Source organism: Grampus griseus (genome assembly GCF_964374135.1).
Source record: "Grampus griseus genome assembly, chromosome: X".
Classification (NCBI taxonomy): domain Eukaryota; kingdom Metazoa; phylum Chordata; class Mammalia; order Artiodactyla; family Delphinidae; genus Grampus; species Grampus griseus.
The window spans coordinates 129,517,999-129,545,911 of NC_138999.1; the positions used below are offsets into that span (position 1 = coordinate 129,517,999).

A 27,913-nucleotide genomic window follows, 5' to 3' on the forward strand; every position below is an offset into this window, starting at 1 on the left:
TCAGACAGTGGTGACGGAGAGCAGAGGGTTGTAGACCCGCTTCCCATCGGCCGAGCGCGTGCCGTGGGCCAGCATCTCCTGGATGGTGATCCAGTTGTCCAGGATCTTCTTGCTCCGCTTCTTCATGGTTTTGCGGTGGCTCAGGGCGATGATGTTGAGCTCAGCCTTGCTGTCGCCGCTCTGCTGCTCCCGCAGGCACTCCAGTCGGCTCTGCATCATGAACTCGCGCCGCTTCCGCTGCTCCCGGGCCCGGATCAGGTGCTGCTTCCGCTGCTCCTTGCTCCAGTAGCGGCCCATCTTCATCTCACTCACCGCATCGTCGTCGGTGGTCATGCCGCTGCGCTCCTCCCGGATCTTCAGGGCCCGGGCTTTTAGGAGGCGGTCCCGCACCGGTCGCTTGGCCACATAGCGGGTCCCGTCGCTGCGCACCTTGACCTTCCACTCCATGCGGGGCGCGTCGGTGGCCGCCGCCGCCACCCCACCCACCCGAGGGCCACTGGCCAAACTCAAGGGGCTGCGGCCCAGCTCTTCCAGACCGCGCGGCGGGGCCAGCTGCATGCAGCTGTGGTAGTGATCGCCCTCCTGGCCCTGGATGCGGTGGCGCCGCGACAGGTAAGGGCTGCCCTCGGGGCCCACGCGCTCCAGGGTCACCCCCGTCTTGGGGCCGCGGCGGACCCGCTCCCCCGAGTGCTGTCTCCGGCCCACCTCGGGATCCCGGGAGAGGGATCGGAAGTTGGCGGGACCCCCCTGCGGAGGGGCAGCCTTGGGGTGGGCGGCGACAGGGGGTGCGGAGGGGGTCCGGTTCAGGTTGGAGTTGCCCCCGGCGGTTGCCCGCCTCAGGGGGCTCTCGGGCAGGGGTTCCGCCAGCAGCGGAGTGCTGCGGCAGCTCTCACCCGTGTTGTAGGCGCTGGTGCTGTCCTTGTCTGACTTCTCAGGCAGCTCGGAGATGTCAGACAGCTCGTGCTTCTTGGGCTCGCCGGCCCCCAGGTCGTAGAGGCTCTCCTCCTCCAGCAGCCAGGCCTTCATGCAGCGCTCCCGCAGCTGTTGCATCTTCTGCGCCCGCAGGATGTTGCGGCACTTGAACTCCAGGTGCCGCAGCTCCTCCTCCAGCACGGCCATCTCGTGGCCCACACTCTCGTTGCGGTTGACATCCAGGGCGCCGCTGCCGCCGGCAGCCCGGGGAAAGAGGAGGCCCAGGGGATTGCCATTCTCCAGGTGGCACTTGATCTCCAGCAGCTCGCGGTAGCGCTCGTACTCCTCATCCGTGAGGCCCGGCACTTCGCCGCCACCCAGCCCTGCGCCCTCGGCCAGCAGGGAGTCCATGCTAAAGTGGAAGTCGCGGCTCTGCAGGGCGTCCCCTTGCAGGCCAAACTTGCGCAGGGGCCCGGGCGTGTTGGCGGTACTCAGGGGCTCGTCCCCCAGCAGGTCGTGCTCAGAGCTCTCCTCGTTGCGCGTGCTCTCATCCGTCCTGCCCACCCCGCTGTCCAGCTCCTGGCTGTTGCTCAAGCCTGGGCCCGCATCAGGGGCCCCTTTCTCCTCTTCGTTTCCAAGCTGGAGCTGGAAGATGAGCCCCGCTCAGTCTGGGACCCACCAGTGGGGGCGCCGTGGGGGGAGGATGGAGATCGGAAGGGCTTTCGGGTCTGGTCCATCTCCCGCAGCCCCCCCAAGCCTCTACTCCGTCTGCCGTCCTGCCCGCCCTCCCCGCCCTCCCCCCCACCGCCTTCCCTCCTTCCTCACCTGCTGGGCAGGGGGAGATTTCAGCTTCCGCGCCCGCAGGTCCCCCTCATTCTCAGAGCCAAAATCATCCAGGAAGTCATCCCGGTCACTGTCCTTCCACCGCTTCGCCAGCTGCAGAGACAGGCCCGTGCTGTCCCCACTGCCTTAAGGACCTCCGCAGACAATGACCCCACTCGCGTCTAGGTCCCAGCCCACTCAGCCATCAGAGGCCACAAAGGGAAATGGGCCCCGAACACCCCCCCACACCCTCCATCAGTGCCAGGATGTTGGCATGTTTGTGCCCTAGTCGGCAGCTTTCAAGACAGAAAGCCCCACATCAGGGGACTCAGGACGCCCTGTTGGGCACACACACCTGGCTCTCAGGCCGGGCCACCAGCAGGGAGATGTTGGTATTCTCCTCCTGGCTCAGGATGGCCACTGCTTCTTCCCGGTTTTGGACGTCCACACCATTTATCTGTGGCAGGCCAAGGGACAATCAACGAGGACACCAGGGCTGGCTCTGGGGCAGGCTCCAGTTGAGCTACAGGGGTCCCCTCGCAGGGAGCTCCAAAGCGAGCACCCTGGGCCAGGACAGGCTCTCGAGCTCTGGCAGGATGGAGACAAGTGGAAGGTGCCGGGGGCGAAGACAGCCTGGCCCACACAAGAGCACACGTGCTTGGAGCGGCGAGGAGCAGGACGCACGCTCACGTCTGGGGCACGGAGGGACAGGCTGGTAAGGGGCCCGAGCAGAGACGCCAGCAGAGCCCACGGGCACATGGGAGCCACCGCGTGGTCGTGCAGGAGGGAGATGGTCCTAGCCCTGGTTTCAGGCCCGGCGGGATGCCCGGCATCGGGTGGGGCTCTGAGCAGGAGGGAGCTAGAACTGGCTGAGGAGAGCTGCGGGGCCTGCCTGCCCTGCTTACCTGGATGATGCGGTCTCCCTCGCGGATGCGGCCGTCTTTGGCTGCGATGCTGTTGGGATTCACCTGCAAGGCACGCGCATCATGGGGACTCGGCCCCCTCCCTGAGGTGCCCGTCTGGTAGGAAGGGGCAGCCTCGCCTCAGAGGCCCCACTGTGAACGGAGGGCTGATTTTTTGAGCATGGCAAAGTATGGGAAAGTACCCAGCACCTGCCAGACGGGTGGCGGAGAAGAACCCCTGTGATTACCAGCAGGGCTCCTGAAGGACGTGGTGGGAGAACACAGCCTGGCCGGACCACATCCTGCCTTACCCCGCAAGGCCCCACTGTTCCACTACGGGCACAGGTTTCCTGGGGAGGACTGCCCGGCTGGACACACGCCGAAGCCACTGGCTGCCTTCCTGTGGCGCTAAGCTGCCTCCTTATGGGCAGCCTCAGAGCCCTGGGCAGCGTGGCAAGGCTGTGGGGAGTCTTCACGCGCCACATCCTGCCTCAGCACGTGCCTCCGTGCTGCCCTGGCCCCTCATGGGTGCCGTACAGATGGGCACCCAAGTCCAGCTGTCGTGTCCCAGCACACAGGAAGGCACGTAGAGCTCCACTGCCTTCTAGAAGATCCCAGCCGCCCGTCCCGCCTTCATACCTCTCCAACGTAGATGCCCAGGTCCTCCTCGTCATCCGTGCGGTAACAGACCATCAGGCCCAGCTTGTCCCGGTGGCTGGTTTTATACAGCTCCACCTCCTGCCACAAGGGGGATGGATAAGCAGAGGGAGAAGCTGCAGGGACGGCAGCCTCGGCCCAGCCTAACCCCCCAGACCGCATCACCTGAGCTGAGTTCCCAAAGGTCTCTCTTACCATCCCAAATGGCACGTGTGTCCTGTGGTGTCCCTTACCAGGAAATGCCCAAGACACACACAAGACACACGGGACGCACAGCGTACAGACATGCGTGGGACACAGACTCGCCGGCACACACTGACAGAGGGACCTCACCCGTGCCCTCCCCAACTCAGCCCAGTTTGGCCCTTGAGCCCTTCAGCCATGCGTGGGAAAGGGCCGCGAGGCCCAGCCGCCTGGGGGTTCGGGAGCCAGGCCCGAGCTGGGCCACAGACAGATGCCCTGGGGCTGGCGCCCAAGGCTGGCCACCAGCTCACCTCATACTCCAGCTCTTCCATATGGTCTGCCTCCTGCGGGCTGCCCTCCATGAACTCCGCCGGGTCATAATACTCATGGCTGATGGGGGGGCTGCCCAGGAGAAGCGGGGCGTCAGGCCAGCCATCTGCTCCCCTCTCTCCCTAGCCCCGGCTCCCAGCTGGCGGGTCCCAGTGCGCTTGGCATGGAGCCCTGCTCGGGGTGCAACCTTGGGAGGCGGTGGCCCAGCTACCTCTTCTGTACCCCCTCCTTTTGAGCTACATGCATCTATGCAAAGACCAGGAACATTTCTTGAACAGGAGTGTGAGGGCATCTGCAGCGAGGACCCAGGCATGCCTAGCTCTCCCCACCCCGCCCTGTCCCATCCCATCCCATCCCACCCCATCCTGTCCTGTCCGCTAGCTCAGACTCCTCTAACCATGCCAGCCAGCAGGGACTGACTTCTCCAAACTGCGGGTGCCCCTCCCACCTGGCACTGGCCCCACTCATGCAGTGCCCCCAGGAGTTATCCAGGCCCTGGAGGATTGCTGGGCAGCGGAGGAGGGCCCAGTCTCTCTCCACAGGCGGCCCTCCTTGCCCCGAGGCTAAGCTTGGCTACTGCCAGCCCCAGGCCTACCTCTCTGTGGAGGAGGGGATCCCGGGATGACCTCCCTGCCGCCGGGGTGAGGCTAGCGAAATGAGTCAGCGCTCACACAGTCATGGGCCACCAGGCCCGGATGAGAGGCCCTTCTTCCGAGCGGGCCAAAGAAAGAAGCCGAAGAGATGGAGGAAGTTCAGAGCAGGCAGAGGAATGGGACAGACAAGGATGCAAGAAGATTCAAGGGATGATGCTTGTGAGGCAGAAGACGATGGGGCGGCAGAGGAGGAGAAAGGATAGAGGAGGAGCTGAGGACCTCAACCTTCCGGCAGCAAAGTCCCGGGACGGTCCTCCCTTGGCCCTGGGGGTAGATACAGTGGGGAGCCTGCATGTCAGGACCCTCAGGCCCATTCACCAGCTGCTGTCCAGCCAGAGGCTAAAGGCCCGGAGATGCCCGAGCCCTGGGGTGAGACGGTCAGCTCCGGAGGCCAAGGAGCCTGCTTCCTGCCCGGGGGCAGCCAGTCGGGGTCTCCCTGCCACGCCCAGAGCTGCGACAGTGTGGCCTCTGGGTGGCACGGGGCAGCCACCCCAGGTGGCTTGCCCTCTCTGGAGGCAGGGCCCGGGGCCCTCCTGAGGGCGACTCACAGCTCAGACGGGACGTACGGCTCCAGGATGACCATGGGTGGGGTGGGTGGGCGCAGCTTGCCCAGCGCCATGATATGCTCGAAGGTGATGTCGGTCTGAGTGCCACTGTCCACCAGCTGCAGGTCGTGGGAGGAGCCATCGCCCCGGAGGCGGGGACTGCGTCTCAGCACCTGGATTACCAGGGGCTCCTTGGAGGCACGCAGGGCCTCCAGGGTCTGCTCCTGAGACAGCTTGGAGAGCTCCTTCCCGTTCACCTGCGGCAGAGACGACATGTCCCCGTGAGGACCCGCTGAGGCCCTGCTTACCCCTGGGCGCCCTCATTCCCAGGTGAGCCCCACTTCTCAGCCCTGCCCCCACATGGCGCCACGCCCCGAGGGCCCTAGATCCCCTTCGGCCGTCCTCCTCCTTCAAGCAGCACTGAGGCCAGAGCTGGTGTGGGAAGATCACGGGGAGCCCCCTTAGCAATGACCGAGCATCTGCTGGGAACATCCAACATATCAAGGTGGGAGGGAGACCTTGACTCCCTTCTGCCGACAGGAGTCAGTCAACAAACGGGTTCAGGTGGGAGAGTCCGGAAGAGCAAGAAGCCTCAGAGGACAGGGTCTCTGTCCTCAAGGCAGCAACGACTCACCATAGAGAAAAGGCCAACACACACCGAGCCTAAGAGGTGCTGAGGAAGTGGCCCTTACAAGACCACTGTTGTCCCAGTCTTCACTTCTCACGGTGCCACCCCCTCCCCGGGAGTCTCCGGAGAAGGGGTGCTTCACAGAGATGCCCAATGCAATTGCAAAATCATGTCTTCCAGGCTGCAAAGAACAGGCCAGCCCTGGATGTCGTTCCAGGAAGACAGGCTGTCAAAGGAAAGCACAAGGAGTCCTAGGGACGCCTGGCCAGCCAGTGGCTCCTCTGATTCATGGAACCCAAATAATCACCTTGCTGCTACTTGGTTGTGTCCTTGTAGACAGTAGTTTCAGTTTTTATGTTCCCCTCTCTGTAATCTTCGCATGGTCAGAAAAGATTTTTTTAATCAGGTCTGTCTAATTATAAAAAAAAGCAGTTTCGTTGTAGAACATTTGAAAAATACAGAAAACCATAAGGAAGAAAACAAAAATCACCCATCTCAAGGGTGTAAAAGCTGTGAATGTGTTGGCATATTTCATTCCTGCTCTTTTTCCAATTTGTAACTGCAGGCGCCCCGAGGCCTGGAGCACGCCAGCCTGCGCGTGGACCGTCCGTTGTGTATTGGCTTGGTCCCTACTGTCCATCACTAGTGGTTTTCAATTTTATTATAAAGAAGGTTGCAGAGACACATTGTTTGTATGTTCTGTACCTATTTTCTATGTATATCTTTGTGTAATCTATAGTTGTTATGTTAGAGAAATTTTCCAAAAGTGGAATTATTGGATCAAAGGGTATCAAGGAAGCAGCTTGTCAACCAAGAAGGTATTAGTTGTAAGAATGTGGTCAGCACAGCCCAAGAGGATCTGGACAGCTGGAGAGGCCGCAGTTATAAAGCGAAGAGGGAACGGAGCCCGCGGGGCCAAGTGCATGGGAGAAAAGGGCTGGCTGCTGACGTGTATTTGGAGACGCGTGTGAAGGGTGGACTGGCAAAGGCTGGGCACCAAGGGAATGTGAGGACTGGCCTTGAAGCCCTTAGCAGAGCCAAAACTGTCAGGAAATGCTTGAGGCAGCATTAAACACAGCCAGTATCGACCTTTCAATGGAACAAACTTACAACTAAATGAATTTTATTAAAAACAAAGGCAAAAGCAAACATGCATGTTCCTTATATAAACACCAATATTTAACATTTAACTCAACCCTCAGGATTCATTAAGAAAAGGAAATTCAATAAAGTCAGAAAGATGTGACTACAAGAAAAACTACCTCCAATGAATCTGGCTGCTTTCAGAACTTTGAATAAAAGAGAAGTCAGTTTTACTGAAACCATTTCCTCTAAGATCAAGAACAAGACAAAGTTGTCCACTCTCACCACTATTATTCAACATAGTTTCGGAAGTTTTAGCCACAGCAATCAGAGAAGAAAAAGAAATAAAAGGAATCCAAGTCGGAAAAGAAAAAGTAAAGCTGTCACTGTTTGCAGATGACATGATACTATACATAGAGAATCCTAAAGATGCTACCAGAAAACTACTAAAGCTTATCAATGAATTTGGTAAAGTAGCAGGATACAAAATTAATGCACAGAAATCTCTTGCATTCCTATACACTAATGATGAAAAATCTGAAAGAGAAATTAAGGAAACACTCCCATTTCCCATTGCAACAAAAAGAATAAAATACCTAGGAATAAACCTACCTACAGAGACAAAATACCTGTATGCAGAAAAGTATAAGACACTGATGAAAGAAATTAAAGGTGATACAAACAGATGGAGAGATATACCATGTTCTTGGATTGGAAGAATCAACATTGTGAAAATGACTCTACTACCCAAAGCAATCAACAGATTCAATGCAATCCCTATCAAACTACCACTGGCATTTTTCACAGAACTAGAATAAAAAATTTCACAATTTGTGTGGAAACACAAAAGACCCCGAATAGCCAAAGCAATCTTGAGAAAGAAAAATGGAGCTGGAGGAATCAGGCTACTGGACTTCAGACTATACTACAAGCTACAGTCATCAAGACAGTATGGTAGGGCTTCCCTGGTGGCGCAGTGGTTAAGAATCCGCCTGCCAATGCAGGGGACACGGGTTCGATCCCTGGCCCGGGAAGATCCCACATGTCATGGAACAACTAAGCCCATGCACCACAACTACTGAGCCTGTGCTCTAGAGCCCGTGAGCCACATCTATTGAGCCCACGTGCCACAACTACTGAAGCCTGCATGCCTAGAGCCCATGCTCTGCAACAAGAGAAGCCACGACAATGAGAGGCCATGCACTGCAACAAAGAGTAGCCCCACTCGCCGCAAGTAGAGAAACCAGCAACGAAGACACAACACAGCCAAAAATAAAAACAAATAAATAAATTTATTTAAAAAAGACAGTATGGTACTGGCACAAACACAGAAATGTAGATCAATGGAACAGGATAGAAAGCCCAGAGATAAACCCATGCACATATGGTCACCTTATCTTTGATAAAGGAGGCAAGAATATTCAATGGAGAAAAGACAGCCTCTTCAATAAGTGGTGCTGGGAAAACTGGACAGCTACATGTAAAAGAATGAAATTAGAGCACTCCCTAACACCACGAACAAAAATAGACTCAAAATGGACTAAAGACCTAAATGTAAGGCCAGACACTATCAAACTCTTAGAGGAAAACATAGGCAGAACACTCTCTGACATACATCACAGCAAGATCCTTTTTGACCCACCTCCTAGAGAAATGGAAATAAAAACAAAAATAAACAAATGGGACCTAATGAAACTTCAAAGCTTTTGCACAGCAAAGGAAACCATAAACAAGATGAAAAGACAACCTTCAGAATGGGAGAAAATATTTGCAAATGAAGCAACTGACAGAGGATTAATCTCCAAAATTTACAAGCAGCTCATGCAGCTCAATATCAAAAAAACAAACAACCGAATCCAAAAATGGGCAGAAGACCTAAATAGACATTTCTCCAAAGAAGATATACAGACTGACAACAAACACATGAAAGGATGCTCAACATCACTAATCATTAGAGAAATGCAAATCAAAACTACAATGAGATATCATCTCACACCAGTCAGAATGGCCATCATCAAAAAATCTAGAAACAATAAATGCTGGAGAGGGTGTGGAGAAAAGGGAACACTCTTGCACTGTTGGAGGGAATGTGAATTGATACAGCCACTATGGAGAACAGTATGGAGGTTCCTTAAAAAACTACAAATAGAACTACCATATGACCCAGCAATCCCACTACTGGGCATATACCCTGAGAAAACCATAATTCAAAAAGTCATGTACCACAATGTTCATTGCAGCTCTATTTACAATAGGCAGGACATGGAAGCCACCTAAGTGTCCATCGACAGATGAATGGATCAAGAAGATGTGGCACATATATACAATGGAATGTTACTCAGCCATAAAAAGAAACGAAACTGAGTTATTTGTAGTGAGGTGGATGGACCTAGAGTCTGTCATACAGGGTGAAGTAAGTCAGAAAGAGGAAAACAAATACCGTATGCTAACACATATATATGGAATCTAAAAAAAAAAAAAAAGTAGTTCTGAAGAACCTAGGGGCAGGACAGGAATATAAACGCAGACATAGAGAATGGACTTGAGGACACGGGGAGGGGGAAGGGTAAGCTGGGACGAAGCGAGAGAGTGGCATGGATATATATACACTATCAAACGTAAAATAGATAGCTAGTGGGAAGCAGCCGCGTAGCACAGGGAGATCAGCTCGGTGCTTTGTGACCACCTAGAGGGGTGGGATAGGGAGGGTGGGATAGGGAGGGTGGGAGGGAGGGAGATGCAAGAGGGAGGAGATATGGGGATATATGTATATGTATAGCTGATTCACTTTGTTATAAAGCAGAAACTAACACACCATTGTAAAGCAATTATACTCCAATAAAGATGTTAAAAAAAAAAGAGAAGTCAGTTTTTGAAATAAAATGCCAAATATAGATGGTGACCATCATTATAAATATTTTCTTTTGTTTTTAATCCTAGAGTGACTATCTTTTGTATCTTAAACTACCATGTTTCTTCAGTCCCTTGGAATACTTTTAAAGAATCTCATTGTGTGAACTTTAAATAAATAAATAAATAAATAAAAATAAAAACAAAGGCAATGAGTCCTCCAAGCTCATGGCTTTCTAATTATTTTACTACACTTTTATCTGGTCTAGTGTGTCTGGAAGGAGACACCATAGGACAGTGTGCGACTGTGCATGTCTTCCCATCCCCGCGTTCAGTGACATCGGGCTGGTGGCCATGGTAGGAGTGTTTACACCATGGAAATCGACAAAGGCTCCAAACGAGGGCTTTGCGTTTCAGAACATTTTCCGGCTCCCCACTGCCCTTAAGTCAAGGGCTCCTGTAAGAAGCAGAAGGGCCAAGGGCCGAGAGCTGTGCTCGGCATCTTTGACTGGGGTTGGTGGGGGGTGGGGGACGTTTCACCTTTTCACCATGTGCAGTGGGACGCTCAGGTGACACTGGGAAACACAGGGATGTCTGTCTCCCTGGAAACGTTACCCAGCAGCAGCGTTGCTATGGAAACTGGGCCCAGGCAGTGGGAGGGGAGTGCAGGGTGGTCTGGGATGTCAAGAGGGGGATGGGCACACACACCACGGAGCAGATCGAGGCCACCGGAGTGATGCCCCTGACAGCCCAGCAACCTTCCCCTTGACCCACGTGGCGCAGAGCAGAGGCAGACCTCTGGGTGTGGAGGCCTGGAGCTCCTGGGCCACTCCTGCAGAGAGCGCCTGGGGCTCCTTCAGCCTCTTCTCTTCTCCTCAGCAGTCACGATGGGCCCCAAGAGCTAATGAAGGTGTGTGGGACCAGGACAGGTAAGACAGGAGCCCTCCCAGAAAGGGTGAAGGCTACAAACAAGATGCGGAAATGCGGGGCAACGGGCAAAGCAGTGCGGGCCCAGGCACACGGTAAGGATCCAGCGTTCTGCCGCTTCTCGTCCTCACTCACCCTACGGCAGCGAAGACTCGCGTGCACCGGCGAAGCCACCATTCAAATGGCCCCGCTCCAGTCCCAAAATGTCTGAACCCAAGCCAGCTTCCCTTCAGAGTCCCCCTCAAGCTAAGGCCACCGGGGGGCGCTCCCCACCTCCCCGGCTGCCACTGCTCGAAGCCCACACCAAGCAATTCCAAATGGATCAAAGTCCTAAACGGTAAAACTACCTTGGAGGCGAGAGAACGGTGTCTTTATGATGCTGAGATAGAGAAGCAATTCTTTCTTTTTTTTTTTTTTGGCCATGCCTCGCGGCATGCAGGATCTTAGTTCCCCGACCAGGGATCGAACCTGGACCCTGGCAGTAAAAGCGATGAATCCTAACCACTGGACGGCCAGGGAATTCCCTTAAGACAAAACATGGGCAAACAAGAATGGAAAAGATAAATTTGACTATGTTAAAATGTAAAACTTCTGGACGACAAAAGACACCATAACTACAGTGAGAAGATAGGACAGGCTAAGAGAAGATCCTTACAAACGCACAGAACTGATACAGGATTGTCCAGAATAAAGGGAAACGGGCATTCCAGGAAAAGGGAGCCTGCACCCACCCATAAGCTTGAATCGATGCCCCTTCGGGACGCTGGGAAGCGAGCAGCGTCATCTTAATAGCTAGAAAGAGCCGAGGGCCGGCCGTCGGTGGAGTGGCTCCAAAAAGTGTGGTATAGTCATACATGTGGCTTGTGACAACACACCTGCTTATGAATAGCACACACAGTAGAAAATGTGCCTCAGAATGGCAAACCTGAATCCCCTCGGACAGAGAAGGAGAGGAACGGGGTCAGGCATGGGAAAAACACTGAGGCCAACAAGGCCCACATCGAGGCTGGTGGCAGTACACGCGCGTGCTGACATCATTTTTGATGCTCATACTTTCCCAAGCTCAGGAAATATTCCAGAACATCTCCACGTGGAGGAGCAGCTAGGGGGAGGGAGGCCAGCTGGGGGGCTCTTGCTGCCGTCACCCGTTAGGATGTGGAATGGGTGAGACCTGGGGATGTGGGAGCACAGAGGTTTCTGGCCTGGGTGGCTCTAATACTGGCAGGGATGCCATTACTATTATTACTAATAATAGCTACAAACCAATACTAATAGCTACCACTTACTAACGGGCGACCGTGCCCCATTCTGCTGTGAGTGCTTTATGGCCAGTACTATGAAACAGGCACTGAGAGTACGTCCACCTCACAGATGAGGAAACTGGGGAGGTTAAGGGATTCGCCGAATAGGCCCACCACGGTCAGCATCTCAGGCTGCTGAGGGGCAGGGAGCATGCTCAGTCGGGACAGCTTCGAGAAGCCCCCTCCTTGCGGGCTGGGGGGCGTGTGGGTGGTGGGAACCCATGGGGGGAAGGGTGCGGAGGAGTGGGGTGAGAAGGCGGGGCTTCGGCTCAGGTGGGGGGCTCTGGGCTGGTGGTCTGGGTAGGGGCGTGGGTTGTGGTGGGATGGCTTGGTGGCAGTGGGGGTAGGTCTAGGATCCTGCGTTGGACTCTCTTCTCCTTGCAGAGGGTCTTCTCTGGCCCCCTCCCTTCGCCACCCTCCCCCTAAGCGCTCCAGCCAAGCTTATTCATCTCTTGGGCTCCCTACTCCCGCCCTCGGCACTCTCCTGCCCGCTCACACACCCTTCTTCTTGCTGCTTGCACACCTGCTCGTCACCTCCTGCCCCCCTCCTGTCACCCACACTCACTTAAGGCCAGGTGCCCAGGCATGTCCATTCCGAGCCCAAGCGCCACTCAAGGCCTAGCGACCACCCAGGGAGAATGCCGAGCAGGGGGTCTGAGGGTGACTCGCCTTCCATCGGGCTCTGGAGGCCGCCCGAAGGCCTGGCCGGATACACTCACACCACACCTCACGTGGACCTGCGCTCAGCTTCACCAGGAACCCTTCTAGTTCAGGGAGAGCAAATACTTGCTCGCTGAGCCCACGGTCAGGGAAATCGATTTGAAGACGCTGCCCAAGGGGACCGCCCTGTGGACCCAGCTGGGCTGGAAGTCGCTTTGCTTCCACTGAGGACTCTGCAGAAAGGTGCCCTTGCCTTGCCGGGGGGCGGGGACCGGCGCCTCAGAGGTGCCTCTTTGCCCAAATGTGGCCCAGGTGGCCCTCCCCCTCCCCTCGCTGAGGGCCTGACTCCGGTTTACCTGGAGATCCCTGCCCTGGAAGCAGCTGCGAGCCTGGTCTGGGGCGCGGGCGGGAGAGGTCCCTGGAGTAGCAGCCGCCTCCCCCCCCCCCGACCCGCACTGCGACCCTTGCGCGGGCTGACCCCATCACAGACCACACACTCTCAGTCTGAACGTTACCCCAGAGCATAAAATGGTAAACTTGCTGGAGGAATCTGTCAATAACTATAAAGAACCTTGAAAATGTTCATCACACCCTTTGATCCAGTAAATTGACTCTAAGTAATAGATCCTAAAATAATCAGAATCGATATTACATGAATCACAGGATGTTCAGAGCAGCATTCATGATTTTTTTTATTGTGGTAAAATACACCAAACGTAAAATTGACCATTTTCAAGTGTACAGTTCAGTAGCATTTGGTGCATTCACGTAGCTGTGCAACCATCACATCTATTTAATTCCAGGACCTTTTCATCCCCTCAAAAGGAGACCCCCTGCCCATTCTCTCCAAATTCACCCCAGGCCCTGGCACTCACCAATCTCCTTTCTTTGCCTCTAGACATTTCATAAGTGGAATTCTACAACAGGTGGTCCGATGTGTCTGGCATCTTTCCTCAAGCATGTTTTCTAGGTCCATCCACATTACAGCCGGCATCAGTACTTCATTCCTCTATGGCTGAGTAATATTCCATCATATTCCAAACTACTGCATTGGGCGGACAGACCGTTGATCCCTCAACAGACATTGGTTTGCTTCTACCTTTTGGCAATTGTGAATCACGCTGCGGTGAACATTTGTGTACAAGTTTTTGAGTCCCTGTTTTCAAATCTTTGGGGCCATATGGTCATTCTACATTTAACTTATTGAGGTACCAGCATTATTTTTAATGCCCAAAACTTTACAACAGTCTTAAGCACAATTGTCTGCCTCGAGACTTCCCTGGTGGTCCAGCAGTTAAGACTCTGCGCTCCCAATGTGAGGGGCCTGGGTTCAATCCCTGGTCAGGGAACTAGATCCCGCATGCTACAACTAAAGATCCCGCACGCCGCAGCTGAGACCCAGCGCAGCCAAATAAATAAATAAATTTTTTAACAGTGTCTGCCTCATCGAAGTGTACAGCTGCCCTACCAGAGTCTTCCAATAACAAGCCTGTTTCTCAAAAAAGATATAAAATGCCATGTGAACTATGACGATTGCCATGTAAAGTATGTTTATGGAAAGACTGGGAAAGAATATATAAAAACATTGTTCGAGGGAAATGGAAATCTGAGAACTTGCTTTTTTCCAAACTTTATATACCATGGCTAAATTGTTTTTTGAAAAAATGTTTACAAACTTCAAAAAAAATAGCATTGCTGACCCCAGTTCTGAGAGTGTGGATCTCAGCACGTGGGAGGCAGCTGACAGATGAAGGTGGGGAGGGAGGTGTGAGCCCACGGAGGCTTCATGATGCTACAAATGTGCCAGCTCCCAGGGTGCACGGGGGCTCACGGGGCTTTGAAAACTATTTGGAATGCACGTGCCCGTTATGTATATTCATTGGTACGTGCGTAAGTATCAATTATCACACAATATCTTCTTTAAAGACTGGAAGGAGGGACTTCCCTGGTGGGGCAGTGGTTAAGAATCCGCCTGCCAATGCGGGGACGCGGGTTCGAGTCCTGGGCCGGGAAGATCCCACATGCGACGGAGCAACGAAGCCCGTGTGCCACAACGACTGAGCCTGCGCTCTAGAGCCCGCGAGCCACAACTACTGAAGCCCGCGTGCCTAGAGCCCGTGGTCCACAACAAGAGAAGCGACCGCAGTGAGAAGCCTGCACACCGCAACAAAGAGTAGCCCGCCAAAGCCCACGTGCAGCAACGAAGACCCAATGCAGCCATAAATAAATAAATTTTAAAAAACTACAACAATCTAGCCTGTGCTCGGTTTCCCTGAGGAGGCCCCAGGCTCGGGGGCATGGGCTGCTTTGTGCTTCTACTCCTGGGCAGCCCCTGCAGGCGGTACAGCCTCTGGGCTCAGGCCCCTTGGGAGCAGGCCATGAAGTCCCGTCAGACTTCACATCCGATCCGATCTGAGGAAGCTCGGGACGTGCTTTCTGGCCCAGGTGTCCCCAGAATGCAAGGGGCAGCTCCCAGGAGCCTGGAGCCCAGATGGGGGCAGAGCATCAGGAAGCTGGTTCTGCAAGGCTGGAGAAGGGCCTTGTCATGGGGCTGCCAGCTGGTCTCAGGCCTGGGACAGGACAGAGCAGACACCATCCCACCCCCCATTTCCCCCATGCCCCTCCCCGTCACACCCACCTCCCACTGGCTCTAGGACTGCCTTTGCAGAGAGGTTCTGCGGGAGCGGGCCCTGAGCTCCCCCAGCCCAGTGTGTGAGCAGAGGGCGGCAGGAGGCCCCTGGGTGTGGAGGCACTGACCTGCGAGCGGGGGCGCACAGCCAGCAGGCCCCCAGGCCTGCCTTCAGAGGGAGGCCGTGCCCAGCCCAGCCCCTCAAGGTAGGCCAGGCCCCGGGGCAAGGCCCCTCACACCAGCGGAAGGCAGGTGCCTGTGGCGGCCGGGAGTGAGGTGAGGGCGGGAGGGGTGCGGGAGAGGAGCCAAGACACAGCTGGCTCCCAGCTGGCTCCCAGCTGGCACACAGCTGGCACACAGCTGACACACAGCTGACACACAGCTGGCTCAGGGACTGCCTCAACCCAAGCTCCAAAGGAGGACTGTGAGGCAGTGCGGGGGGGCATGCGAAGGCCTTTCCAACAATCCAGGGTGTTGGGGGTGAGCAAGGAAGCAGAGGGCCCCCAGCACCAGAGGCTGAACCCGGGCAGGGAGTCTGGGTGCCTGGGCCACTTGCCACAGCTCAGGCGCTGAGGGGGGCCCTGGGGAACACCCAGTCCCTTATCCCCAGGGGGCCGAGGACAAGGGATTCCTGGCACAAGCCCATGCTGTGCTGTCTCCCCGGGGCTTCTCCGGGGATCAGAGAGACATGGAAGAATGAGCCCAGGAAGGGAGGGGGAGTGGGATTTCCTCGCCGCCACCCACCCGCCATGCCGGGTTGCTCTTGCGGAGGCTGAGAGGCAGCCTGCTTCAAGCTGTGGGCAGAAGCTTGAGCCTGGGGGGATCCAGCACACAGCCCCTCCCACAAGGGTCCTGGCTGGAAGGTGGGAGGGAAAGGGGGGGCAAGGCTGCGGCTCAGAGGGTCCACGGCAGAGCGCAGGAGGTGAGGTCGGCACGTGGGGTGTGGGTGCACCAGTGACCCAGTCCCTGGTCGGCCAGGAACCACTGGAGGGAAGAGGGCACGTGTCCCGGAACAGGGCATTCGGGGACAGGCCCACGGCTGGCTCAGAGCCCAGGCTCACCCAGCACCGGCAGAACAGGAGCAACAACCTTGGGCAAGACAGACATGATCCCCACGTTGTTTGGGGAGACCAGTGCCGGGGCAGAAATGAGCATACAGAGCCTTGAGCTTGGACGGGGGCTGATAGAACGCACAGGGACAGCCTCTCTGGTGACATTTGAACTGAGACCTGAAAGATGACAAGGAGCCAGCCGTGCTAGGGACTTCGAAGAACATTGCAGGCAGTGCTAAGCCCTAGGATGGAATGACTTAGCGCTTGCTGGAGAATAAGGCACGTAGGGGACAGGGCGGAGGCAGGGGACAGACCGGCAGACAACTGCAATGGCTCAGCTCAGGGGGTGGTAGTGGAGACGGGGCTACCATGAGCTGCTGCTGAGCTGGGGAAAATGACCAAGGAACCGTGAGGGAGGGAGGAGGGACACCGAACGAGCACAAGAGAAGATGCTCAACATCACTCATCACAAGGGAAATGCAAATCAAAACCGCAATGAGAGAGCCCCTCGCACCCACTAGGATGGCTGAAATAAAAACACAGAAAATAACAGTTGATGAGAACGTGGAGAAATTCAGCTCTCACACACTGCTTGTAGGAATGTCAACAGCAGTGGACGTGGAAAACTGTCTAGAGTTCCCAGATGACCCAGCAGTAACACAAGAATTGAAAACAGGCACCCAAACAAAAACTTGTACACAGATGCTCATAGCAGCACTATTTTTATTTTTTTGGCCACCCCACGCAGCTTGCAGGATCTTATTTCCCTGACCAGGGATTGAACCAGGGCCCCAGCAGTGAAAGTGCTGGGTCCTAACCACTGGACCGCCAGGGAATTCCCAGCAGCACTATTCATTTTTTGTTGTTGTTTGGCTGCGTTGGGTCTTCGTTGCCGCGCGCGGGCTTTCTCTACTTGCGGCGAGCGAGGGCTACTCTTTGTTGCAGTGTGTGGACTTCTCATTGCGGTGGCTTCTCTTTGTCGTGGAGAATGGGCTCTAGGCGCGCGGGCTTCAGTACTTGTGGCACATGGGCTCAGTAGCTGTGGCTTGCGGGCTCTAGAGCGCAGGCTCAGTAGTTGTGGCGCACAGGCTTGGTTGCTCCGCGGCATGTGGAATCTTCCTGGACCAGGGCTCGACCCCATGTCCCTTGCATTGGCAGGTGGATTCTTAACCACCGCGCCACCAGGGCAGTCCAGCAGCACTATTCTTAATTGCCAAAATTTGGAAGCAACCTACATTGTCCACCAACAGATGGATAAACATAATGTGGTAACATGCACCCGGTGGATTATTCCACCGTATAAAGGAATGAAGTCCTGCTACATGCTACGACGTGGATGAAAACAGCCCAGCTGAGTGAGAGAAGGCGGGCACAAAAGGCCATGTACTGTATGATTCCAGAACAGGCAAATCCATAGGGACAGAAAGTAGATGAGAGGTTGCCAGGGACTGGGGAGAGGGAGAATGGGGATTGCCTGCTTAATGGTGTGAAGTTCCCTTCTGGGAGGATGAACACGATCAGGCACTAGCTGGTGGTGACAACTGCACCGCACCGTGGACGTACTCAGTGTCACTAATGGTAAACTTGATGTCATATATCTTTTCCCACAATAAAACATTAAAACTGCTGCCCGGATCCAGAGACCACCAGTGCCCTTACAGAGGTGAAGACCACTGGAAAAGACACAGGGGTGGGGGGGAGGGGCGGGACCTGGGGAACTTGTTTAATCAATGCACATCTTTGTCTCTGATTTGAAGTCCCTGAGACCTGCAGACACCCCCAGCGCCCCCACTCCACTTACACGCATCCCAAACCGAGCCACCAAACCAGGTGTCATATGACCACTGCTACTGAATTCAAGCAGGGATTGGTTGTTCTTGACTTAAAATCATGAGACGGAGGCTATCACCTGGGGATTGAGTGTAGCAGAGGATAAGAGGCCCAAGGAGGACCCTAAGGCACCCTGACATTGAGCAGTTGAGGAGACACAGAGCTTAAGTCAGCCAGAGAGAAGGAAAACTAAGGAGGGAATCTGGGCAAGACAGTGCACCACGGACCGGGAGGATGGACTGGGTCAGGACGCAGAAGGGTCCTCAGGATTTGCTAAAAGGGGGCAATCGGGGAGGGCGACCTGTACAGATACTCAGCCTTGGGGAGCTTCTGCAGAGAATGGGGTGCAAGCGCCCTGGGGCTGGGGCTTGGGGATGCGGGAGAGCACTAACGTTTGGGTTTTACCAGGTCAGACGCCTGAGAGCGTCTGAAAGCTTGATGGGAAAGGTAGGTTCAGAAGAGGAAAAAATTTTAAATGCCAAAGAAAGCGAGGGAAAGACCTGCAGAAGGTACGGCAATAAGAGAGGGGAACACGGGGGCAGGAGGGAGGGACACGGCGGGGGGGGGCAGCAGAAGGGATATCGGTGTCAGGTGAGACACGGGGGCTGACTAGAGGGACATGGGGGCAAGAGGGGACTCGGGGACAAGGGGTCAGGCAAGAGCAACGCAGGAAGCTCAGCGGGCAGTCGCGCTCCCGCAGGGGCCCGGTGGGCGAAGCGGGAGGCACGGCCCCACCCCGACCCCCGCCGCGAAGCGGCGGGGCCCAGGCTCGCTCGTCCCGCCTCCCCGGGCGCGGAGCCGCAGACAAAGAGCGCGCGGCGGCGGCGGCGGCGCGAGCTAGGCTGGCAGCCCGTTGGCTGCGTCTCCGGCGCCTGCAGCCGGCGCAGCCCGACCGACCGGCGCGAGTCCTCCGCCCCCACCCCTCCGTCCCCACTCCCGGCCGGGGCGGGTCTCCGGACCCCGCTCTAGGAGGCCTGGCGCGACTGGGCCGGAGGCTCCGGGTGGGAGGTCCTCGCCGTACTTCCCAAATGCCCTGATCGGGAATCTCTGAGCAGGCGAGAAGAGGGAGGGTAGGCTGAGAAAAGAGCCCTGGCCCGGGTGACTGGGGGTCCCGCGGGCCCCACGGCTCCCCGGGAGGTCTAGGGACCTCCCCTTTCACCCAGGGTAACGCGAGGGGGAGGGGGTTCACGACACAATTCTAGGGGCGCCCACGGTTGGGGTGAGTCTCCCAACCCCACCCTGCGGATTGGGAAACCTAGGCTAGGCGAGAACACAGACCGGAAGTCAGCCTCTGCGCTGGCGCCCCGTTGCACCCGCTATCTCAGCTCTGCTGTCGCGAGTGTCCAAGGAACACCTTGGACGCAGCCGTGTCTGGCTCAGCAGGACCGAGAAAGGAGAAGCCAGGCAGGCTCTGTGCGCTCCCATCTTTTCAGTGGCCCAGCAGAAGTCCTCATTCATGTGTTCCCATCTCTGGAGCTTAAAAATTGTCAAGCCACAGGAACGTTGGCGCATCTGACCGTGGACATCTGCACCCCCTCACCCAGCTCTCCCCGGAGTGCACATTCCACCGCACCTGCTCCCTCCTCGCTACACACACACATTCCCAAGCAAAATGCTGGCACCGACGCTCTCCACACACCCCCACCCCCGGGAAACCGCGACACCCTTAATGTGCTCAGGGATTTAACACTGACACAGTCAGCACCTCTGCATCTCTCCAATTGTACTGCTAATGCCCTTATAGCTGTTTTTTTTCTTCTTCTTTTTTTTTTCAGATCCAGGATCCAATCAAGGATCACACACTTGGTCATTAGGTCTCTAGTCTCCTGTAATCTAGAACAATCTATGCATTAAAAAAAAAAAAACAACCTTTCATGACACTGACCTCTTGGAAGAGTCTAGGGCACGCGCCTTGCAGAACGTCCCAGTCTGGATTTGCCCACTCCGCTTCCTTCCTGGTTAGATTCAGCTTAGGTGTTTTGAGGACAGCGCTGCCCAGGGCAGGCTATGTCCTTCTCCCTCCCCGCACAGGGCGAGGAGGGGCAGGGGGCCGGGCTGCCCACCGTTAGGGAGGCTCGGTTTGATCACCTGGTGACTCCCTTGTAAAGTTGCATTTTCCCTCCCCAATGCACGAGTAATCTGGGTGACACCTTGAGACCCAGTGACTATCTTTTCTTCCCCAACAACCTTTATCTAATGGTTTTACCTTCCAAGGATGATCCCCAACTGGATGAATTGCATTGGTAGCTGCAAAATGCCTTAATTTGTTAGAACTCTAGCAGGGACACAGCACTACACGCCAACATGTGACTGGCCCAGTGAATGGCATGCCCCCAGTTGAGGCTGCCTGGACAGGCCATACCATCCGCCCCCCAGAACTCTGTGCCCACTCTTTCTGCCCAGGGGCAGGAGCGAGAGAAGGAAGAAGCACAAGAAGCCCTCATCTCAAAGGACTTTTTAGTAGTTTGGGGCTGATGTGTGTGTCTGGGTACCCATGTGAGCTGCCTGTAGGTTGGTAAGGTTGTGGGTGATGGGAAGAGGCTCAGTTAGTTGCACGTAGCCTGGAAGAACAGATTATGTCCCTTGGGGCCCCACCTGGTCAATTATCCCTGGAAATTGATCTGATAGGTGTGAGGCCTGCCTCTCTTATTTGTAATAACCTCACTTCCTAGGTGATATTGACATAATTTGGGGCTTCACTGATTTATCCAAGTCCTGAGCGAGGTCCTAGCTACTCAAAGTGTAGTCTGAGGGCCAGCAGCATGGACATCCCCTGGGAGGTCGTGAGTAATGCAGAATCCCAGGCCCGCCCCTGGAGCTGCTCGAGCAGATCCTGCATTCTAACAAGGGCCTCAGGGTAGAGTCATGCTGGCCCAGAGCACCCCCTTGAGGAACCGGGGAGGACTTGCACACACCTTGACAGGATTCAGACCACAGGCAAGTGCTTCAAAGGGTCTCTGCTCTCACTCCACAAAGGGGAGTGGGTGGGTGGTGCCCATGGGGCAAGCGGAAATCTGATCCACCTGCCCTGGCCCCCCTGCCTTTCCAGGGAAGAGCAGGCCTCTCGGGCCCCTCTGAAGTCCTGCCTGGAGAGAGAGGCTGGGAATGAGGGGTGCCCCACGTGCGGCCAGTATGGAAAAGCAAAGAACTTCCGGAGGTCATCATTAAGATCAGTTTTAGGGGGCTTCCCTGGTGGCGCAGCGGTTGAGAGTCCGCCTGCCGATGCAGGGGACACGGGTTCGTGCCCCAGTCCGGGAAGATCCCACATGCCGCGGAGCGGCTGGGCCCGTGAGCCGTGGCCGCTGAGCCTGCGCGTCCGGAGCCTGTGCTCCGCAACGGGAGAGGCCACAACAGTGAGAGGCCCGCGTACCGCAAAAAAAAAAAAAAAAGATCTGTGTTTGGGTGTGTGCTCACAGCTTCCCAGGCACCTTGGGTGATGATGGAAAACGTCCTCCCACCCACCCACCTCTGGGCTAACCTGGCTGGCCCAAAAGCAAGCTCTGTGTCTCGCAGTAATCAGAATGATATCCCTTATGGAGTGCTTTTCATTTCCACTGCTCAAAGCAAGCATGAGGAAGAGACAGATTGCACGACAAAGAGGGGAGACGCCTGTCACACCCAAAGCCAGCTCTGAGCCCCAGCTTCTCAATCTTTCTTCTTTTGACTTGGCTCACGTGCAAAAGGACCAAATGTGCCTCCACCTTGGCATGTGTCCATCGCCTAAGTAATCTTACACGTTACACTTCACAACTCACGGCGCCTCTGTTTTTCTCCCCCTTCTTTCTTACTAGAAAAACCCTCAGAATCATATTGGACATTCTTCTGTCACTGGACATTAATTGTGACATGTTCATGAGGAATGCCTTCTCCATCCGATTTCCACGCCTTAACGCCTGACCAAATGGCCTGATGGCAGCAACTCCACCCCCACCCAAATGAGATCCCAGGGGACCCAGTGCCGCTGATTTCCCAATGGCAATGACGCCGGGAGGCAGGCGCTCTTTATTCCCATAGAGCAGGTGAAGAAACTGAGGCACTGAGCCAGTGAGCCGTTGAGTATCCCCACACCACACCGTCTTCCCCGGCAGGGATCCCAAAGTAGAAGGAAAGAAGGGGCTCCTGGTGGGCTAAGTGCTCTCGCGTGCTTTTCTTCCTTTGGTAGGTGTACACGTGTTTCTTGCTTTCAAAGCTTTACGGGGGTACCATTGCCACGTGATCAGCTGCACATATTAGAGCGTACAGTTTGAAAAGTTTTGATATAAGGTGTACATACACATCTGTGAAGCCACCACCACAATCAAGATAGTGACCATTTCCATTATCCCCGAAAGCGTCCTCGTGCTCCTGCCTCTGCTCCCTCCCTCCCACCCATCCCTGCAAATACTTTCTGTCACTATAGATGAGTTTGCATTTTCTAGAATTTTTCTATCAGTGGCTCAGACAGATCCACGTCATGGGGGTCATGGTGTCAGAGAGAAGGACACAGGCCCGGCAAGCAGGGACAACAGGAAAGGCTCTCGGAACGTGCGTTTGTGTCTCAGTGTTAGGTGACCAGGCTACCTCCCTTTCTGCCCTTTATGACCTGGCTTCTTCCTCTTCCTATCAACATGCATGACCCTCCCCCACTCAGGGTCATTTCCAGATTTTTCAAGCTCTCCCTGTGCCTCCGCACGCCCCCAGCGCCCACACTTGGTTAAGTATCCTTGGAGGACTAGACTGGGATAACAGAAATGGAGCTGCGGTTCTGACATGCCGCACTTAAAGTGCCCGTGATAGACCACGTCAGTGGAATCAAGGGCCCAAAAACCACAGGATCATCTCAAGAGCCACAGAAAAAGCATTTGACAAAACCTAACAACACTTCATGATAAAAACGCTCGAACTAGGAACAGAAGGGAACTTGCTCAAGCTGATAAGGAGCATGTATGACAAACCAGAATTGTGGGTGAAAGACTGGAAGCTTCTTAGACCAGCAACAAGACAAGGATACCCACTCTCACTTCTATTCAACACTGTACCGGAGGTGCTAGCCAGAGCAAATAGGCAAGAAAAGGAAATGAGAGGTATCCACAATGGAATATTACTCGGCCATAAAAAGGAACGAAATTGGGTCATTTGTAGAGACGTGGTTGGATCTAGAGACTGTCATAGAGTGAAGGAAGTCAGAAAGAGAGAAACAAAAATCGTGTATTAACGCACATATGTGGAACCTAGAAAAATGGTACAGATGAGCCAGTTTGCAGGGCAGAAATAGAGACACAGACATAGAGCACAAACGTATGGACACCAAGACGGGAAAGTGGTGTGGGGAGGGGGGTGGTGGTGTGATGAATTGGGAGATTGGGATTGACATATATACACTAATATGTATAAAATGGATAACTAATAAGAACCTGCTGTATAAAAAAATAAATAGAATAAAATTCAAAAAAAGAAAAGAAATGAGAGCTATTCAGATTGGAAAGGAAGTAAAACTATCCTCTATTTATATATAGGAAATCCTGAAGAATCCACTCAAAACAACCATTCGAGCTAATAAATGAGTTTAGTAAGGTTGCAAGATATAAGACCAATATAAAAAATCGATTGTATTTCTACACAGTGGCAATGAGAAAAATGAAAAGGAAATTAAGAAAACAATTCTACTTACAATAGCATCATAAAGAATAGAGTACTCTGGAATAAATTTAACAAAAGTGCAAAACATTGGCGAAGGAAAGTGAAGACTCAGGGAATTCCCCGGCGGTCCTGTGGTTAAGACTCTGTGCTCTCACTGCCGAGGGCCGGAGGTCAATCCCTGGTCAATCCCTGGTTGGGGAACTAAGATCCCACAAGCGACGCGGCAAAGAAATTGAAGATTCAAATAAAAAGGCATCGCATGTTCATGGGTAATACTCTCCCAGATTCAATGCAATATTCAATACAAATTCAATGCAATTCGTACAAAATCACAGCTGGTTTTTCTGAAATTGACGAGCTGATCCTGAAATTCATATGGAAACTCAAGTGACTCAGAATAGACAAAACGACCTTGAATAGCACAAAGTTGGAAGACCCACAGTTCAAAAGTTACTTACAAAGCTCTAGTAAAAGCAATGTGTTACAGGCATAAAGATAGACATTTCTCCAGAGAAGATACGCAAATAGCCAATAGCACAGCATAAGATGCTCATCAGGAAATGCATATGATGTCCCCTCAAACCCAGTAGGATGGCTATAATAAAGAACGCGTGTGGGAAGGGTGTGGCGAAACGGAACCCTCATACACTGCTGGTGGGAACGTAAAACGTAAAACTGTGCAGCCCTTGTGGAAAACAGCTCCTCAAAATACTAAACACAAGTACCATATGATCCAGCAATTCCATTTCTGGGTATATACACAAAAGAATTGAAAGCAGGGACTCAAACAGACATTTGTACACTCATGTTCACAGCAGCACTGTTCACACTAGCCAAAAGGTGGAGATAAGTCAAATGTCCATCAATGGATGAATAGATAAATATTATGTGGTATAGCCATACAAAGGAAAATTACTCAGTAATAAAAAGAAATTTAGTACTGATACATGCTACAACATGGATGAACCTTAAAAACACGATAGGGGCTCCCCTGGTGGCGCGGTGGTTGAGAGTCCACCTGCCGATGCGGGGGACGCGGGTTCGTGCCCCGGTCCGGGAAGATCCCACATGCCGAGGAGCGGCTGCGCCCGTGAGCCATGGCCGCTGAGCCTGCGCGTCCGGAGCCTGTGCTCCGCAACGGGAGAGGCCACGGCAGTGAGAGGCCCGCGTACCGCAAAAAAAAAAAAAAAAAAAAAAAACACGATAAAGGAAAGAAGTCGGACAACAAAAGGTCGCGTATCGTATGGTTTCATTGAGATGAAATGTCTGGAACAGGCAAGTCCATAAAGACAAGTAGATTGGTGGTTGCCAGGGCCTAGGAGGTATTGGGGGAAATGTGACTGCTAATGGGTACGGGGTTTCGTTTCAAGGTGATGAAAATGTTCTGGAATTCGATAGTGGTGATGATTGCACAACTCTCTGAATATACTAAAACCCACTCAACTGTATGTTTTACAAGGGTATGTGAATTATATCTCAATAAAGTTTTTTTTAAATGCCTGTGAACTATCGGGAGAAAAGGGTCTGGAACTCAAGGCTAGAATAAGACACTCGGCACTTAACCTGGGTGTCAGAGACCTCTGGGGATCTAGGAAGGGGCCCCAGGGCGCCCCAGCAAAATGAAGCCACATGGCAAGTGCTGTAGGTGTACTTGTGCATTTCTCTGGGCTGAACTGTATCCCGGGGGGGTTCCTTATTTTGGCAAGGTGCGGAGGCCACAGGTGGGTGTGGACAAACCATGGAGAAGCCTCTCTGAAGCTGTGAAGCACCAGAGTTTAAGGGGGGGCAGGCAAGGGGTCCTGGAAACTGCCTGGTGTTCTGGGACAAAAGCTTCCCTCCCCTCTGAAAAGAGGCTGGGACCAGGAGAAGCTCCCTGCTGCGCCTGGGACGCCAGCCCCCAGACCCAGAGTCATCTGGGATAGTTAATGGTTTTCCCTGCTCTCCAGATTTTTTTAAATTCAATTCTCTTTTGTCTTCCCTTAATTTTGAAGGATAGTTCCTTTTTAAAAACTGCATCCATACTGTATAGCACAGGGAACTCTACTCAATACTCTGTAATGACCTATATGGGAATAGAATCTAAAAAAGAGGGGAGATATGTATAACCGATTCACTTTGCTGTACACCTGAAACTAACACAACGTTGGAAATCAACTATACTCCAACAAAAATTAACTTAAAAAGATAAATTTAAAAGGTAAAATAAAATAAAACTGCATCCAGTCTCGGATTCTGTCCAAACTTCTGCAGGAGCTTTAAAAGGGAGCAGCACCCCCAGGGACTGGTCAGTGAGGGCTGCAGATGAGGAAAAGCAGAGGCGGCTGGCCTGAGGCCGCCCTCCTCCTGGGGAGCTACTTGCCCAGGGCTTGGGGTTCTCTCTCCAGGAGAAAAGCCTGGACTGCGACCTTCCAGCCCAGGTTCACCTCAAGCCTTCCTGCGACATGAAGCCTCCCTGAAGGCCGTCCCAGCCAGATCTGTGGCAGCCTCCCTGCCACTGCCCATGGGGAACCCGAAGGGTCACAGCAGCGTCGCCTCCCAACCACGGCTCATCTCGGGCCTGCAGCGCAGCGCAGGTTGCCCTCCACTCTCCACACATCCGCAAGGGACTGGCCTTTAACGAAGCACTACCTCAATCCCTCCGGGAGGAAGTTAAGGTTCGCTTTTTGCCATTTGATAGAATGATCCCAAGAAAGGAAGCAGTGAGGACGGGATCCCACGGCCTCATCAACCAACCAGTGCAGCCCACCTCCCGCCGGGAGCCCTGGTGCCACTACTGGGATTCCACGGGACTGCTCGGGGTCCAGCCTGGGCCATTCCCGAACCTGATCCCACGAGGGCGAATAGCAATGGCCAGGCAAGATTTCCAAACAGCTGGAACGAGAGATGGGAGGAAGCACGAGGCGGGGTGGGGGTGGCGGAGAGAATGGCAGAAAGAAGGCGGAGGGCCGAGAGCGGGGAAAGCAGAGGGCCCGCGTGTCCCGGGAGAGCGGCCCGAGAGCGCGGAAGAGGAGCGCCGCCAGGCTAGGCAACATTCCCGTCCTGCCCCCCTCCCCTCCCGCCCAGGACGGCCAGAGGCTCTCAGCACGAATGCAGCACTCCCGCGGGCTCCCCAATCCCCACCGCGCCCCGGCCGATGCCTGTAGGGGTCCCCCCTTTTCTTCTAAGGAGACCCCATTCCCCCAGCCACCACCTCTCCGACCTGCACTTGCTCCCCAGTCCGGACCAATAAACCCAGAGCAGAAACGTTATCCCTGTCTGCGCCCGGTCTGCCCCTGGGTCCAGACTCCCTCTAACCTTGAACTCCCTCCACAGAGCCCTGGGGGCGTCTCAGACCACGCCATCCGGGACATTTCTCTAGACAGCTCTCAGAGCGCACACAGAAAGTACACACACGCAGGGCCGGAGAAGCCTCCGCGAACACACAGACGGGGCACAGGCACGCACTCACGAAGTCACGCCACGCACAGGCAAGGAAGCCGAGCTCCGGGTCCGAGAGCGCGACCTGGAGTCTCCCCTCTCTCCCCGCCGATCACTGCCCGGTACACGCCCCCACCGCCCAAGACCCGAAGGCCCTGCGGGGCCTAGGGCAGGCCGGTCACCGACTCCCGAAGACTGCCCTTCTGGCAGACCCGGCGACAGCCACTCACCCGAGGCTCCCAAGGGCTGGGAGCCCACCGTTTGTCTGGGCAGGGCCGGAGCGGAGAGTGCGTGCGGGGGTAGATGCCCGATCCTGGCCAGGCGGCGGCGGGGTCCCGGGGCGGCCCGCGCGCTCCAGTACCCATGGCCCACGGGGACCTGGATTTGCCCCGCCCCACCGCGCCGCGGGCGCCCTGCTCCCTCCTCCGCCCTGGGTCCACCGGGGCTAGCGAGTGCTGGGAACGGAGGCCGTTGCTATGCAACCCCCATCCCGCGCCGGCGCCGGCAGCAACGCGTTTCCCGGCTCCCGGGCCCGGGATGTATGAGCACAGGACCTAGGCTGAGCCCAACTTCCCGACCCGGGCCGACCTGGACCCAGGGCTCGCGTCCCAATCAATGTACTCCGGGCGAGCCAGGGATGCGCCCCGCACCCCTACCCCCGCGCAGGGACCCCCCATCTTTGCCTGGTTCCCACGGAGCACCTACACCCAGCAGCCCCAGAAACTGAGGGCGAGGATGGCTCCCTACCTCTTCCTCGTCGAGCCCTCGTGCCCCTCCACCCGGCCCTCCCCGCGGGCCAGCTCTTCCCCAGGTGTCGCCCACGCCCCTCGCCCCAGCTGCCCAGCCGCCCTACCTGAAGCATCACTTTGTACTGCTCCTCCGGTTTCTGGACCACGCACATATTACATCCCAT

At 54.8% G+C, this 27,913-nt stretch overlaps 1 protein-coding gene across 4 annotated transcripts; it reads right to left on the reverse strand.

The window, feature by feature from the left end:
- On the reverse strand, window positions 1-27,913 carry PDZD4 (PDZ domain containing 4; the record flags this gene model as incomplete). Of its 4 annotated transcripts, none has more annotated exons than XM_082681047.1 (8): window positions 1-1,551; window positions 1,738-1,848; window positions 2,090-2,191; window positions 2,640-2,702; window positions 3,276-3,374; window positions 3,788-3,878; window positions 5,026-5,261; window positions 27,854-27,913. In XM_082681047.1, 8 exons carry the CDS (start codon window positions 27,911-27,913, stop codon window positions 1-3), a joined length of 2,313 nt encoding a protein of 770 aa, XP_082537173.1. The 4 variants fall into 4 exon arrangements, with proteins under 4 accessions (XP_082537173.1, XP_082537172.1, XP_082537171.1 ...); XM_082681046.1 differs by having other exon boundaries at window positions 5,008-5,261; XM_082681045.1 differs by having other exon boundaries at window positions 3,788-3,920; window positions 5,008-5,261.